The 16,816-nt window shown below is 46.7% G+C and overlaps 1 protein-coding gene across 2 annotated transcripts in view; it reads right to left on the reverse strand.

Annotated features, from left to right (window-relative positions):
• Positions 1–15,762, reverse strand: part of LOC137355606 (atherin-like) — a 103,532-nt gene extending 87,770 nt beyond the window's left edge. Inside the window, exon 1 of one of the 2 annotated variants that reach the window (XM_068020920.1) lies at positions 15,260–15,762. In XM_068020920.1, the coding sequence (XP_067877021.1) occupies positions 15,260–15,679 (420 nt within the window). In that variant the 5' untranslated portion in view covers positions 15,680–15,762. The remainder of the gene's footprint in view (positions 1–15,259) is intronic. The other variant, XM_068020918.1, reaches the window with a different exon arrangement.
• Positions 15,763–16,816: the final 1,054 nt, after the last annotated feature.

Consider the following 16,816-nt stretch of genomic DNA (forward strand, 5'->3'; position numbering starts at 1 on the left):
CTTAGATGGAAGATATATTGAGATGCCCAATTCATATCTTCAATATGGTAGACTTGTCTCAGGAATCACAGCAATACATCAAAATGTCAGTTACCCAGCTAGAAATTCTACTGAAGATTAAGGAGTGATCTAATTGAGGTATACAAGATGATCGGGTAGATGACGGGAAACTATTTCCTCTTCATGCAAAGGGTGGTGGAAATCTGGAACCCTTTCCCCTTAATATCTGTTGAGGCTGGAGGTCAATTGAAACTTTCTCAACTGAGATTGATAGTTTTTTTGTTGAATAAGAGTATTAAAGGTTATAGAACCAAGGTTGGGAGTTGAGATACAAATCAGCCACGAACCAACTCAACAGCAGAACAGGCTCGAGGGGCTAAAGGCCAACTCTTGTTACTATACTCCTACTGAAAACTTTTTCTTTATCAAATTCATGTCCACCACTAAAAACAAAACGATATAACTTCAGTAACACATCATTGTTCTAACCCCCCAACCAACCAGATGTGCAACACATTAGTGACTGGAGCATGAAACCTATTGATGAAGATCACCTTTAGGCCAATGTGCAGGAGACATTTCATGGGACAGGATATAAAATGCTTATTGGATTCACCAGTCAAGTTCTTCCTTCTTTTTCTGCATTGCTGGATGTTTCTCACAGCTCAAGTGGACAACATATGCAAGTTTCATATTCCCAACACTACACTTTATTGAAATTATGGGGACAGGACAGGCAAAAAAAACAGATATGGGAACAGAGCAAACACACTGGAGTTTGGCTACTGCTTACATATCTAGCTCAGCGACTAGCACTCTTGCCTCGGAGTCTGAGGGTCATGTTCAAATCTCAGTACAGAGGCTTGAGCACAAAATCTAGGCTGACAATCCAGTTCCGTACTGAAGGAGGTGCCATCTTTCAGACGAAATGTTAATTCCAGGTCCCGTCTGCCCTCTCAGGTGGACGTAAAAGAATCCCATGGCACTGTCTGAAGAACAGCAGGGGAGTCATCCTCAGTGTCCTGGCCAATATTTATCCCTCAGTCAACATCAGTAAAACAGATTATCTAGTCATTATTTCCTTGCTGTGCGCAAATTGGCTGCTGCATTTCGAATATTACAACAGTGACTACACTTCAAAAGGACTTAATTGGCTGTAAATCAGTTTGGGATGTCCTGAGATCAAGAAAGGTGCTATATAAATGCACGTCTTTCTATTTTTTCCATGACACCACCCACAAAGGAAAGCTACTTCCATTGACGGGCCAGTATGGATGAGTTGGGAAGCATTAAGATGAAGCACTTTATCTCAATGTGATTTATCCTACACTCTACTGGTATCAATATGCTAAACTAGCTCAGTGACAACACTGGATTTTTCCATATCATCGACAAACATAGTGAATTCAATCAACCTGGTGAGTATGATACTATTGTGGAGAATCAGATGGAAAGGTAAACTAGAGCAGTACGTCTGCAACTGTCCCACTGGTGTCCAATAGAAAGTGATCCTCAATAAAGGCAGAATATGCTGGAAATACTCAGCAGGTCTGGCAGGGTCTGTGGAGAGAGAAAAACAGAGTTAACATCTGTTTCTCCCTCCACAGATGCTGCCAGACCTGCTGAGTATTTCCAGCATTTTCTGTCTTTATTTCAGATTTCTATCATCTGCAGTACTTTGCTCTCGAGAAAGTGATCCTTGTTAGTCTAGCTCCGTGGCATGTAATTGGCACTTCCTAAAATCAAAGTATTCTTATCTCCCTACCCCATCGTCCCATTCCCATAACCTGCCTCTCTTCCACATCTCATATCGCCCTCTCTCCAACAAATTGAGTCATGACAGCTCTCCTACCCCTCCCACCTCTTTCACAATTCTTTTTTGCTTCCCAACAACCCCCCCATCACTAAAAACTCTTCTCCCCTGTCCAACCTCAGTCTCTGCACTGACTGATCTGTCTTACTCATTCACTTTTCCTTCAACTCAACTCAAATCGCCCCCCACCCCAACTATACATTAGTTAGATACAGTTCAACACTAATCATTGGTTAGATAGTGCGGCGTTAACGCCATTGATCAGATAAATTCAAACACTAACCATTAGTTAGATACAGTCAGAGACTAACCATTCGTTAGATACAGTCCAAGACTATTCATTGATTAGACACAGTCTATCAGAGACTAACCATTGGTTAGATAACAGTGTAAAACTTATTAGTGGGCACAGTAAAACATTAATAATTATATATAGTCAATGCCAACAACTTGTATTTATATAGCGTCTTTAAGAAAGAAAAAAAATTGCATTTATATAGCACCTTTCATGACCACCAGACATCTCAACATGCTTTAGAGCCAATGAAGTACTTCTGAAGTGTAATTAGGAAATGCAGCAGTCAAATTGCCCACAGCAAACTCTCCCAAACAGCAATCAGAATGACAAGATAATCAGTTTTTGTGAAATTGATTGAAGAATAACTGTTGGCCAGGACACCGGGAATAGCTCCCCTGCTCTTCTTTGAAATACTGCCATGGGATCTTTTATGCCAACCTGAGAGGGCTGACGGGATGTCAGTTTAACATCTCATCCAAAGGGCGGCACCTCTGGCAGTGCAGCACTCCCAAAGACACTTCATAGGATTGATTATCAAACAAAATTTGGCACTGAACACATAAGGAGATATTAGAACAGGTGGCCAATGGCTTGGTGACCCAAGATCAAGGAGCATCGTAAAGGAGGAGAGGTGGAGAGGTTTAGGGAGGGAATTCCAAAGCTTTGGGTCTAGATAGCTGAAGACATGGCCATGAACAGTGAAGCAACTAAAATCGGGGATGCTCAAAAGGCCAGAATTAGATGAGTGCAGAGATCTCAAAGGGTTCTAGGGCTGGATGATGTTACAGAGAAAGGGAGAGGCAAGGCCACGGAGGGTTTTGAAAACAAGGATGAGGATTTTAAAATTGATGGCCCGAAGCCAATGTAGGTCAGTGAGCACAAGGATGGTGAGTGGGTGGAACTTTGTATGAGTTAAGACATGGGCAGTAGAGTTTTGGATGATCTCAAGTTTACAAAGGGTGAAGGCTGGCCAGAGCAGCATTGGAATAACATTTAGAGGTAACAATGGCATGTGTTACGACCTCAGTACAGATCGTTAACTTCAGAACAAGAGACATGCACTTCCCAGTGATCAATTAAAGAATCACATGACAAGATTTCACATTTTAAGACTTGTACTATAACAAAACTAAAAATCAACATTAACTAAACAGTAGTTAATAGGTAGCTAATACACTAAATTACAAAGTGAGGTATTTCCCATTAACTAACTAACACTCGACAACCTCACGCCACATTTACACGTTAGTGTTCTCAGCGAAAAGGTATCCTTGCAGTTAAAAGTCCCGAACTCCTCCCAGCTGTAATGGGTTGGATGTGTCCTTCTCAAAGCCAACACCCTCTTCACTTACTTCTTCTGAGCACATTCGACTGGACTTCCATTAATAAGACAATCTCTGGTGACCCCATTGGTTTTTTCTCCTCCGCAAACCTCGAGCCTTTGAATTGGGCTCAAATCTTAGCGGTCTTTTACTGTATTGGGTGATCTGAGAGAAGCTGTCTCCCCAGAAACAGCCCACTGGCCTCTCTCTCTCTCTTTAGGCTGCACAACTGACTGCTGTCCTTTGTTTCTTCCTTTCAACCTCCAGACCTGGGAAAGCCTGTTGAATTTATTCAGATCAAATGTCAGTAGTTGTTTGTCTTTGACAACTCTCAGAGACCACAAGTCTGGCCTTAGCAAAACCGCCTGGGTCTTCCTTTGTTCCAGCTGCTAAAAATTGCAACTCAGATCTGCATTTTAGAGCCCCTGGCTCCCTGTTTACAATTTGAGAGTCTGGTAGAGTGAAACCCATTGTCCTTTAGGTGTTACACCCTGCTTTCAAAAGAATCTTTGATCTGTGCTCATTGTTCTCAAGGTAACCAAGACCCCTGGTTTGTCTCTAGGCCGGGGTCACATATTTCCTCCAAATGTCCATTTTACACTGCATTAAAGATCACAGTTTTTAAAACATAACCATACTACAAAGTCCAGCGTTCATAACACATGGATGAGAGTTTCAGCATCACATGAGCTGAGGCGGGGCAAAGACAGGCAATGTTACAGAGGTGGAAATAAGTAGTCTTAGTGATGGCACGCATATGTGGACGCAAGCTCAACTCAGTGTCAAACAGAATGCCAAAATGATAGTCTGGTTCAGCCTCAGCAGCCAGGGAGAGGGATGGAGTTGGTAGTGGGGACTGACGACAATGGCTTCAGACTTCTCAATATTTAATTGGAGGAAATTTCTGCTCATCTGATGTCAGATAAGCAGCATGAATAATTATAGGCACTGCAGGAATTGAGTGAGGTGATGGAATTAGTTAAGAGTTTGGTTTAGTTTGATACAATCTGGCAGTGGCCTATTCGATGCCTAATGTTAGGTACAGCATGGCATTACTAGTGGGTACAATCTAGCACTAACCTTTAGTTAGATACATTCAGACGCTATTGAATGAGCTCAGTTAAACCCTAGCCATTAGTTAGTTGAATCCACCAATATCTATCAGGGACAATCCAACACTAAATGAGTTCAATACACTCCAACATTAACTATTAATTAAATACAATTGTTAGGGTAAATAAGGAGAATTTCTTTTCACTGGCAGTAGGGTCAGTAACCAGAGGACACAGATTTGAAACTACTGGCAAAAGAACCGAAGGGGAGATGGGGGAATTTTTTTCTTAAAAATGCAGCGAGGTGTTGCAATCTGGAATGCGTTGCCTGAAAAAACAGTAGAAACTTTCAAAAGTGGTATATAACGAATACTTGAAAAGGAAACATTTGCAGGGCCACAGCAAAAAAGCAATGAAGTGGGTCAAATTGGATAGCTCTTTCGGAGCAGCTACCAGCACGGTGGGCCAATTGGCAAAGTCTGATATTAACCATCAGCAGGACACAGTCCAACACTGGCTAGTCGGCATAGTCCGATACTAACCACTAAACAGATGCAGCCCAACATTAGCTAGTGGTCATAGTCCAACACTAATCATGAGTTAGAGAGAGTCCAACACTAACCAGTGGGCGGGCGGAGTCCAACACTAACCAGTGGGTGGACTCCGACACTAAGCATTAGCTGGGCACAATCCAACATTAACCATTTGTAAGACACAGTCAAACAATAACTACTCAGCGGAGTCCAACACTAACCATTAGTTAGACATAGTCCAATAACAATTAATTGGCACCTTCTGACATTAAACATTAGTAGAAACAGTCTGATACTAACTAGTAACCATAGTCCAGAACTATTAGTTAGACACAGTCTTTGCATTAACCAGTAGTTACATAAATTCTGACATTAACCATTTGTTAGACGCAGCTCAATATTGACTAGTGGGCACAGTCTGATACTGGCCATTAGTCAGACACAGTCCAGCACCAACCATTAGGCAAATGCAGTCTGACACTAACTAGCCGGCATTCCCATACTAACTAGTGGGCACAGTCTGACATTAGTGGGCAAGGTCTGACACTAACTGACACTCCCTCATTAACAACTTAGTCTGCGTTCCCCCACAAACTAGTGGGAATGGTCCGACACTAACTAGTTGACACTCCCAGACAAACTAGCGGGCAGGGTCTGACACTAGTGGGAACAGACTGACAATAACTTGCCGGCACTCCCTCACTAACTAGTGGGCACAGTCCGGCACAAACCAGCAGGCACCCCCAACGAACTACTGGGTACAGTCAGACACTCGGTGCCATAATAACAGTTCGACAATAACTAGTTTGAACTCCGATACTAACTATTGGGCACAGTATGAAAATAACTAGCTGGCACTCCCACACAAACAAACAGGCACAGTCTGACATTAGTGGACAGGGTCTGGCACTAACAGACACTCCCTCACTAACAAGTGGACAGTGTCTGACACTTTGTCTGCACTCCCATACAAACTAGTGGGAATGGTCTGACACTAACTAGCTGACACGCCCACATTAACTAGTAGATATGGTCTGCCATTAGATGGCACAGTCCAACACAAGCTGGTAGGCATGATCTAACTCTATCTAGCTGGCACACCAACACTAACTATTGGGCAATTTCCCACACTAACTAGTGCACACAGTCTGACACTAATTATCTGGCAATCCACAGTAATTAATGGGTACAGTCTGACACTAACTAGCTGACACTACCACACTAACTAGCTGGCGTGGTCCAACACTAATTAGTTGTCACTCCCACACTAACTAGGGGGACAAGTTTTGACACTAACTAGCTGTCAATCCTACACAAACTAGTGGGCACGGTCTGACACTAATTAGCTGGCATTAACGCTAACTAGTAGGCGCAGTCTGAAAAACTAGCTGGTACTCCCAAACTCACTAGTAGGCACAGTCTGACATTAGTGGGCATGGTCTGACATTAACTAGCTGGCACTCCCACACTAATTAGTGGGCAGGGTCTGACATAAGTGGGCACAATTAGCAGGCATGCCCACACTAGCTAGTGGGCACATGTGGCACTCTGATAGTAGGAGGTATGGACTGACACTAGTGGCCACAGTCTGACACTAACTAGCTAGCGCTCCCTGACTAACTAGTGGGCAGGGTCTGACACTATTGGGTACGGTCTGACACTAGATGCCACAGTCCGACACTAGTGGTAGTGCCATACTAACTAATGGGCACGGTCCAACACTAATTCATTGCCACTCACACACTACTATGGAGCAAGTTCTGTTACTAGCAAGCTGTCATACTCACACTAACTATCAGGCACATTCCGACAGTAACTAGTTGACAGTTCCACGCTAACCCATAAGCAGGGTCCAAAAATTAACTAGCTAGCGGTCCCACGCTAACTCGGGACCATGTTCTGACACTAGCTAGCTGGGACTCTCACAGTAACTATCGGGCACGGTCCAACACTAACTAATTGGAACTCCCACACTAACTAGTGAGCAGATTCTGACACTAGTGGGCACAGTCCCACACTAACTAGCTGGTACTTGCACACTCACTAGTAGGCACAGTCTAACAGTAGTGGGCAGGGTCTGACTCTAGGGCACAGCCTGACAATAACTAGTGGACACAGTCAGACACTAGTGGACATGCTACACCACTAATTATTTGTCACTCCCACACTAACTAGAGGGGGATGTTCTGACACTCGGTGGCTGGCACTCCCATACTAACACTCTGGCACTCACACACAGTAATAGGCAGAGTCTGTCACTAGTGGGCTGGGTCTGTCTCCAGTGTGCACAGCCTGACAATAACAAGTGGGTACTCTCACACTAACTAGTGGGCATGGTGTGACACTAACTAATGTGCAAGGTGTGACACTAGCGAGCACTGTCTGAAACTAACTAACTGGCGCTCACACTAACTAGTGGGCAGAGTTAGACGTCAACTAGTGAACACAATCTGATACTAATTAGTTTTGACTCCCAGCCTAACCAGTGGGCAGGGTCTGACACTGGTGGGAACAGACTGACAATAATTTGCCGGCACTCCCTCACTAACTAGTGGGCACGGTCCAGCACAAACCAGCAGGCACCCCCACACTAACCACTGGGTACAGTCTGACACTTGGTGCCACAGTTCGACAATAAACTAGTTTGCACTCCAACACTAACTAGTGGACACAATATGAAAATAACTAGCTGGTACTCCCACACTAATGTGTGGACACAGTCTGACACTAGTGGGCAGGGTCTTACATTAACTAACTAGCATTCCCTCACTAACAAGTGGGCAGTGTCTGAAACTTTGTCTGCACTACTATACAAACTAGTGGGAATGGTCCGACACTAACTAGCTGACACACCCACATTAACTCGTGGATATGGGCTGACATTAGATGGCACAGTCCAACACGAGCTGGTAGGCATGGTCTGGCTTTAACTAGCTGGCACTCCCACACTAACTAGTATGCACTGTCTGACACTAACCAGCTGGCATTCCAACAGTAACTAGTGTGCAATTTATCACACTAGCTAGCTGGTACTCCCACAGTAATTAATGGGCACAGTCTGACACTAACGGACACTACCACATTAACTAGCTTGCACAGTCCAACGCTAACTACCTGGCACTTCCACACTAACTAGAAGGCAGTGCCTGACTCTAGTGGGCACAGTCTAACTAGCTAGAACTCACTAACATAGAGAGCACAGTGTGGCACTGACTAGCTGGCCATCTCACACAAACTAGTGGTCCTGCTATGACACTACTGGGCATGGTCTGACACTAACAAAACTGTAGGTGCAGTCTGACTAACTAGCTGGCACTCCCATACTAACTAGTGGACATGGTTTGACACATGGGCAGGGTCTGGCACTAACAACCTGGCACTCCCACAATAATTAGCTGGCATGGTCTAACACTAACTAGTTGGCGTTCCCACACTAACTAGTGGGGATGGCCTGACACAAACACCTAGCACACCCACACTAAATGGCAGTCTGACACTAACTCACTGGAACTCCCACGCTAACTAGTGAGCACGTTCTGACACTAGTGGGCATGGTCTGTCACTAACTAGCTGGCACTCCCACACCAACTAGTGGGTAGGGTCTGGCACTAGTTAGCAGGCACTCCCACACTAACTAGCAGTTACAGTCTGAGATTAGCTAGCTAGCATTCCCAGATTAACTAGTGGGCACAGCCTGTCATAACTAGTGGGCACTCCCACACTAACTAATGGGTAGGATCTGACAGTAACTAGCTAGCACCCAAACTAACTAGTGGGTACAGTTCTGTCACTAACAAGTGGCCGCTCCCACACTAACCTTTGGACAGGGTCACACTAACTAGTGGGCATGGTCCCACACTACCTAGCTAGCACTCCCTACCTAGTGGGCACAGTATGACACTAACTACTTGGCATTCCCATACTAACTAGCTGGCACTTGCACACTCACTAGTAGGCACAGTCTGACAGTAGTGGGAGGGTACAACACTAATTATTTGTCACTCCCACACTATCTGGGGGGATGTTCTGACATCAGTGGCTGGCACTCCCATACTCACTGATAGGCTGAGTCTGTCACTAGTGGGCTGGGTCTGTCTCCAGTGTGCAGAGCCTGACACTAACTAGTGGGCATGGTGTGACACTAGTGAGCACTGTCTGAAACTGAATAACTGGCATTCACGCTAACTAGTGGGCAGGGTCAGACGTCAACTAGTGAACACAGTCTGGCACTAATTAGCTGTGACTCCCAGACTAACTCGTGGGAACAGCCTGACAATAACTTGCCAGCACACCCGCACTAACTAATGGGTACAGTCTGACAACTTGGTGCCACAGTTCGACAATTAAACTAGTTTGCACTCCGATACTAACTAGTGGACACAGTATGAAAATAACTAGCTGGCACTCCCACACTAACAAGTGGGCACAATCTGACATTAGTCGGCAGGGTCTGAACTAACTGGCACTCCCTCGCTAACAAGTGGACAGTGTCTGAAACTTAGTATGCACTCCCACACAAACTAATGGGAATGGTCCTACACTAACTAGCTGATACACCCACATTAACTAGTAGATATGGTCAGACATGAGGTGGCACAGTCTAACACGAGCTGGTAGGCATGGTCTGACTCTAATTAGCCAGCACTCACTAACTGTTGGGCACAGTGTGGCACTAACTAGCTGGCACTCACACAAACATGTGGTCATGCTATGACACTACTGGGCATGATCTGCCACAAATTAACACTAATTAGTAGTTGCAGTCTGACTAACTAGCTGGCACTCCCGTACTAACTAATGAACACAGTCTGACACCAATGGGAAAGGTCTGACACCAACTACCAGGCACTCTCACACTAACTAGCTGGCACAGTCTGACACTAACTAGTTGGCGCTCCCACACTAACTAGTGGGGATAGACCGACAATAACTACCTGGCACACCCACACCAGATGGCACTGTCTGACACTAACTCGCTGGAACTCCCACACTAACTAGGCAGCATGTTCTGACACTAGTGGGCATGGTCCGTCACTAACTAGAGGGCACGGTCTGACACTAACTGACATTTCCACCCTAACTAGTCGGCATGGTCAGACACTAGCTAGCTCTCACTCCCACACTAACTAGTGGGGAAAGCCTGACACGAACTACCTGGCACACTCACACTAGATGGCACTGTCTGACACTAACTCACTGGAACTCCCACACTAACTAGAGGGCACAGTCTACTATTTGGCATTTCCACCCTAACTAGCCGGCATAGTTTGACACTAGCTCGCGCTCCCACACTAACTAGTGGGCATGGTCTGACATTAACTAGGTGGCACACCCATACTAACTAGTGGGCAGGGTCTGACAGTAACTACTGGGAACAGTCTTGTCACTAACTAGTGGGCATGGTCCCACACTACCTAACTGGCATCCCTAACTAGTGGGCACAGTATGACACTACCTGGCATTCCCATACTAACTACCTGTCACAGACCGATACTAACTAATTGGCACTCCCACACTAACTAGTGGGCATGGTCTGACACGAACTAATTGGCGCTCCCACACGAACTACTGAACATGTTCTGACACTAGTGGGCATGGTCCATCACTAGCTGACACTCCCTCACTAACTAGAGGGCACGGTCCGACACTAACTATTTGGCATTTCCACCCTAACTAGCTGGCACGGCCTGACACTAGCTAGCTGTTACTCCCACACTAACTAGTGGGGATCGCCCGACACGAACTATCTGGCACACCCACATCAGATGACACCGTCTGACACTAGCTCACTGGAACTCCCACGCTAACTAGTGAGCATGTTCTGACACTAGTGGGCATGGTCCTTCACAAACTAGCTGGCACTCCCTCACTAACTAGAGGGCACTGTCTGACACTAACTATCTGGCATTTCCACCCTAACCAGCCAGCATAGTTTGACACTAGCTAGCTCGCACTCCCACACTAACTAGTGGGCATGGTCTGACATTAACTAGCTGGCACACCCACACTAACTAGTAGGCATGGTCTGTCACTAACTGGTGGGCACTCCCACACTAACTAGTGGGCAGGGTCTGACACTAACTACTGGGAACAGTCTTGTCACTAACTAGTGGGCATGGTCCCACTGTGTAGGTGGCACTCCCTAACTAGTGGGCACAGTATGACACAACTACCTGGCATTCCCATACTACCTAGCTGTCATAGTCCGACACTAACTAATTGGCACTTCCACACTAGCTAGTGGGTATGGTCTGACACAAATTAGCTGGCACTCCCTCACTAATTAGTGGGCACGGAACAACAGTAACTAGTTGTCACTCTGAGACTAACTAGGGGACTTGGTCCGACACTGGTGGGCACAGTCCAACACCAACTAGGCAGCACTCGCACACTAACTAGCAAGCACCACCACACTAACTAGTAGGGATGGTCCGACACTAACTACCTGGAACTTCCACACTAGATGGCACAGTCCTGCACCAACTAGCTGGCACTCACACTAACTAGTGGCACGGTCTGACACTAACTAGCTGACACTCCCACACTAATGCATGAGCAGCGTCCAACTCTAACTAGCTAACACTCCCACACTAACAAGTGAGTATGGTCTGATACTAACTGGTTGGCAATCCCACACTAACGAGTGGACAGGATCTGGCAGTAGTCGGCATGGTCCAACACTAATTAGTTACCGCTCCCACACTGACTGGGGACATGATCCGACACTAACTATCTGGCACTCCCACACTATGTATCGGGCAAGGTCTAAAACTAGCTAGCTAGCACTCCAACACTAACTAGTGGGGATGGTCCGATACTAACTAGTTGGCACTCCACACTAATGAGTAGACGTGGTCTGGCACTAACTATCTGGCAACCCCACATGAACTAGTGGTCACGGTTTGACACTAACTAGCTGGCACTCCCACACTAGTGGGCATGGTTCATCACTAACTAGTGGACAGGGTGTGACTAAACAGCTGGCACTCACACTAGCTAGTGGGCATGGCTGTCACTAACTAGCCGGCATTTTGACACTAACTAGTGGGCACAGCCAAACACTATCTTTTGGAGCATAGTCTGACACTAGATGCCATGGCCTGACACTAACTAGTTGGCAAGCCCACATTAACTAGTGGGCACAGTCTGACACTAGCGAGCATGGCCTAACACTAATTAGTTGTCAGTCCCACATTAACGAAGCGGCATGTTCTGACACTAGCTAGCTCGCATTCCCACACTAACTAGTGGGCACGGTTCAACAGTAAATATTTGGCACTCCCGGACTAACTAGGGGCATGGTCGAAACTGGTGGGTACAGTCTGGCACAAACTAGCTGGCACTCACGTACTAACTAGCTAGCACTACCAACTAACTAGCAGGGATGGTCCGACACGAACTAGCTGGAATACCACACTAGTGAGCACGTTCTGACACTAGTTGGCATGTTCCAATACTAATTAGCTGACACTCCTACATTAACTAGTGGGCACAGCCCAACACTAACCATTGGATACAGTCTAATACTAGATGCCATGGACTGACACTAACTAGTTGGCACATCTACACTAACTAGTTGGAAAGCCCACACTAACTAGTGAGCATAGACCAACACTAACTAGTTGTCACTCCCACATTAACTAGGAGACATGTTCTGACACTAGCTAGTTGGTAGCCCTACACTAACTAGTGGGCACAGTCCAAAAGTAAGTAGCTGGCACTCCTGGACAACTAGGGGGCATAGTCTGACCCTGGTTAGTTAGTCCAACACTAACTAGCCAGCACTTACACCCTAGATAGCACAGCCCTACACTAACCAGTGAGCACATTCTGACACTTGTGGACACATACGAACATACTAATTAGGAGCAGGAGTAGGCCACTTGGCTCCTTGAGCCTGCTCCACCATTCAATTAGATCATGGCAGATCTGATTGTAACCTCAACTCTACCTTCCTGACTACCCCTGATAACCTGTCACCCCCTTGCTTATCAAGAATCTATCTACCTCTGCCTTTAAAATATTCAAAGACTCTGCTTCTACCGCCTTTTGAGGAAGAGAGTTCCAAAGACTCACGACCCCCTGAGAGAAAACATTTCTCCTCATCTCTGTCTTAAATGAGCAAACCCGTATTTTTAAACAGTGACCCCTAGTTCGAGATTTTCCCACAAGGGGAAACATCCTTTCCACATCCACCCTGTCAAGACCCCTCAGGATCTTATATGTTTCAATCAAGTTACCTCTTACTCTTCTAAACTCCAGCGGATACAAGCCTAGCCTGTCCAACCTTTCCTCTTAAGACAACCTGCCCATTCCAGGTATTAGTCAAGTAAACCTTCTTTGAACCGCTTCCAACACATTTACATTCTTACCAACTAGCTGGCACTAACTAGTGGCATGATCTGACACTAGTTGGCACGTTCCAACACTAACTAGTTCACACTCCTACACTAACAAGTGAGCATGGCATGATACGAACTGGCTGGCACTCCCATGCCAACTGGTGGCCTTAGTCCAATACTAACTAGCTGGCACTCCCACACTAACAAGTGGACATGATCTGACACTAGTGGGCACGGTCCAGCACTAATTAGTTATCAATCCCACACTAACTTGGGGCATTATCCAACACTAACTAGCTGGCACTCCCACACTAACAAGTGGACATGAACTGACGCTAGTGGGCATGGTCCAGCACTAATTACTTATCACTTCCACACTAACTTGGGGCATTATCCAACACTAACTAGCTGGCACTCCCACACTAACTAGTGGGCATGGTCCAAAACTAACTAGCTGGCACTCCCAAACTAACTAGCGGGCATGCTCCAGCACTAATTACTTATCACTTCCACACTAACTTGGGGCATGATCCAACACTAACTAGCTGGCACTCCCACACTAAGTAGTGGGCATGGTCTGAAACTAACTAGCTGGCACTCCCACACTAACTAGCGGGCACAGTCCAGCACTAATTACTTATCACTCCCACACTAACTTGGGGCATGATCCAACACTAACTCGCTGTCAATCCCGCACTAACTAGTGGGCATGGTCCAAAATTAACTAGCTGGCACTCCCACACTAACAAGTGGACATGATCTGACACTAGTGGGTTCGGTCCAGCACTAATTAGTTATTACTCCCACACTAACTTGGTGCATGATCCAACACTAACTAGCTGGCACTCCCACACTAACTAGCGGGCATGGTCTGTAATTAACGAGCTGGCACTCCACACTAACGAGTGGACGTGGTCCAATACTAACTATCTGGCAGTCCCACACTAACTGGTGGGGATGGTTCAACACTAACTAGCTGGCACGCATACTAACTAGTGGGAACAGTCTGACATTAGTTGGCACATTCCGACACTAACTAGCTGACACTCCCACACTAACTTGTGAGCAGGGTCCAACACTAGCTAGTGGGCATGGTCTGACACTAACTAGTGGGCAAGGTCCAACATTATCTAGCCGTCTCACACTAACTAGTGGGGACAGTTTAACATTAGCTAGCTGGAAATCACACACTAACTAGTGGGCATGGTCTGACACTAACCAGCTGACAGTCCCACATTAACTAGTGGGCATGGTAAGACACTAACTAGCTGGCACTCCCAAACTAAGTAGTGAGCAAGGTCCGAAACTAGACAGCACTCACAAACTAACTAGTGGAGAATGATCCGATACTAACTAACGAGTATTACTAAACTAACAAGTGAGCATGGTCCAACACTAACTGGCACTCCCACACTAACTAGTGGGAATGATCCAATTCTTACCAGCTAGCATTGCTGAACTAGCTAGTGAGAATGGACTGACACTAACTAGCTGGCACTCCCACACTAACTAGTGGGCACAGTCCATAACTAACTAACTAACTGGCATCCCACACTAATGAGTGGATGGGGTGCAACACTAACTATCTGGCACACCCACACTAACTAGTTTGCACACCCACAGTAACTAGCGGGCACATCCGACACTATCACACTAAGTAATGGGGAAAGTCTGACACTAACTACCTGGCACTGCCACACTAAATGGCACGTTCCAACACTAACTAGCTGACCCTTGTGCAGGATCCAACACTAACTAGCTGGCATTGCCACACAAACTACTGGGCAATCGCACACTAAGTGGGCATGGTCCATCACTAACTAGTTGGCACTCGCACTAACTAGTGGGCATGGTCCTTCGTTAACTAGTTGTCTCCCTCCCACACTGTCCGATACTCGCCTTGCGGTCAGTGGCGGTGCTGGGGGCTGGGATCCGCCGCCTGCTCCTCCCGCTCCCGGTGCCGGGCTGCTCCCCCGCCGGCGGCTGCCTACTCCTGGCCCGGGCCACCTGCTGCTCCCGGACCCCCCTGAGCCGGGCTCGGGTCAGCACGCTGGGCTGTTCCCGCTCCCGCTCCGCCCCCACCCCCGCCCCCGGCTGCCATTTAGCGGCGTTGCGGTAAGAGTGCGAGCCCTTGTAGCTGACCCGCAGCACGGTGCGGGATCGCAGCAGCCGCTCCAGCTGCCGCCGGGTGCGGCTCGGGGCCAGTCCGTGCCTCCGCTGCACCATCTTACAGATCCGCTCCAGGTCCGGCCGCGCCTTCCGGCACCGCAGCGAGTCGATGGTGTCCAGGATCCACTGCTTACATTCCGCCTCCGACATCCCGCTCGGTGCCGCCGCCGCCGCCCGCTCCAGTCCCCGTCCCCCCACTCTCTCCCTTTGCGGAAGGCGGAAGCGCCGCTCCCTGCAAGCCGCCTGGAGGTGGAGCGGCGGGCGGAGCTCCCCGCATGGGTAACAGGTCCCACACATGGGAGAGGGGCAAATAACATCCCAGAGAGCAGACAGGGGCAAATATTAACCCCCAACCGGGGGAAATACTAACCTCAGACAGGGGCAAATATTAACCCCCAACCGGGGGAAATACTAACCTCAGACAGGGGCAAATATTAACCCCCAACCGGGGGAAATACTAACCCCAGACAGGGGCAAATATTAACCCCCAAAGGCAATAATTGACCCCCAAACTGGGAAAAAAATTAACCCAAACAAGCAAATAATTAGCCCCCGAACAGATGAAAAATTAACCCAAACAGAGGCAAATATTAAACCAAATGGGCAAAATTAACCCCCAAACAGGGACAAAAAAATCCTACTCCAAAAAGGAGGCAAATAATCCCAAACAGGGCAAATAAAATCTGCACCCTAAACAGGAAAGACATTAATCAAACAGAATAAAATAATAAAAGCAAAATACTGCGGATGCTGGAAATCTGAAACAAAAACAAGAAATGCTGGAATCACAGCAGGTCTGGCAGCATCTGTGGAAAGAGAAGCAGAGTTAACGTTTCAGGTCAGTGACCCTTCTTCGGAACTGACAAATATTAGAAAAGTCACAGATTATAAGCAAGTGAGGTGGGGGTGGGGCAAGAGATAACAAAGGAGAAGGTGCAGATTGGACCAGGCCACATAGCTGACCAAAAGGTCACGGAGCAAAGGCAAACAATATGTTAATGGTGTGTTGAAAGACAAAGCATTAGTACAGATTAGGTGTGAATACACTGAATATTGAACAGCAGCAAGTGCAAACCTGAAAAAAAACCTGAAAAAAACAGTGGGTAAGCAAACTGAACAAACTAAGATGAAATGAAATAAATGCAAACAAAGATAGTAAAAAATGTAAAAAAGAATGTAAAAAAAAAGGAAGAAAAAATAACTAAAAATGAAAGTAAAATGGGGGGCTGTCATGCTCTCGGACTGAACATTGAGTTCAATAATTTCAGAGCATGACATCCCCCCATT

This window comes from Heterodontus francisci, chromosome 43, assembly GCF_036365525.1.
Source record: "Heterodontus francisci isolate sHetFra1 chromosome 43, sHetFra1.hap1, whole genome shotgun sequence".
NCBI lineage: Eukaryota > Metazoa > Chordata > Chondrichthyes > Heterodontiformes > Heterodontidae > Heterodontus > Heterodontus francisci.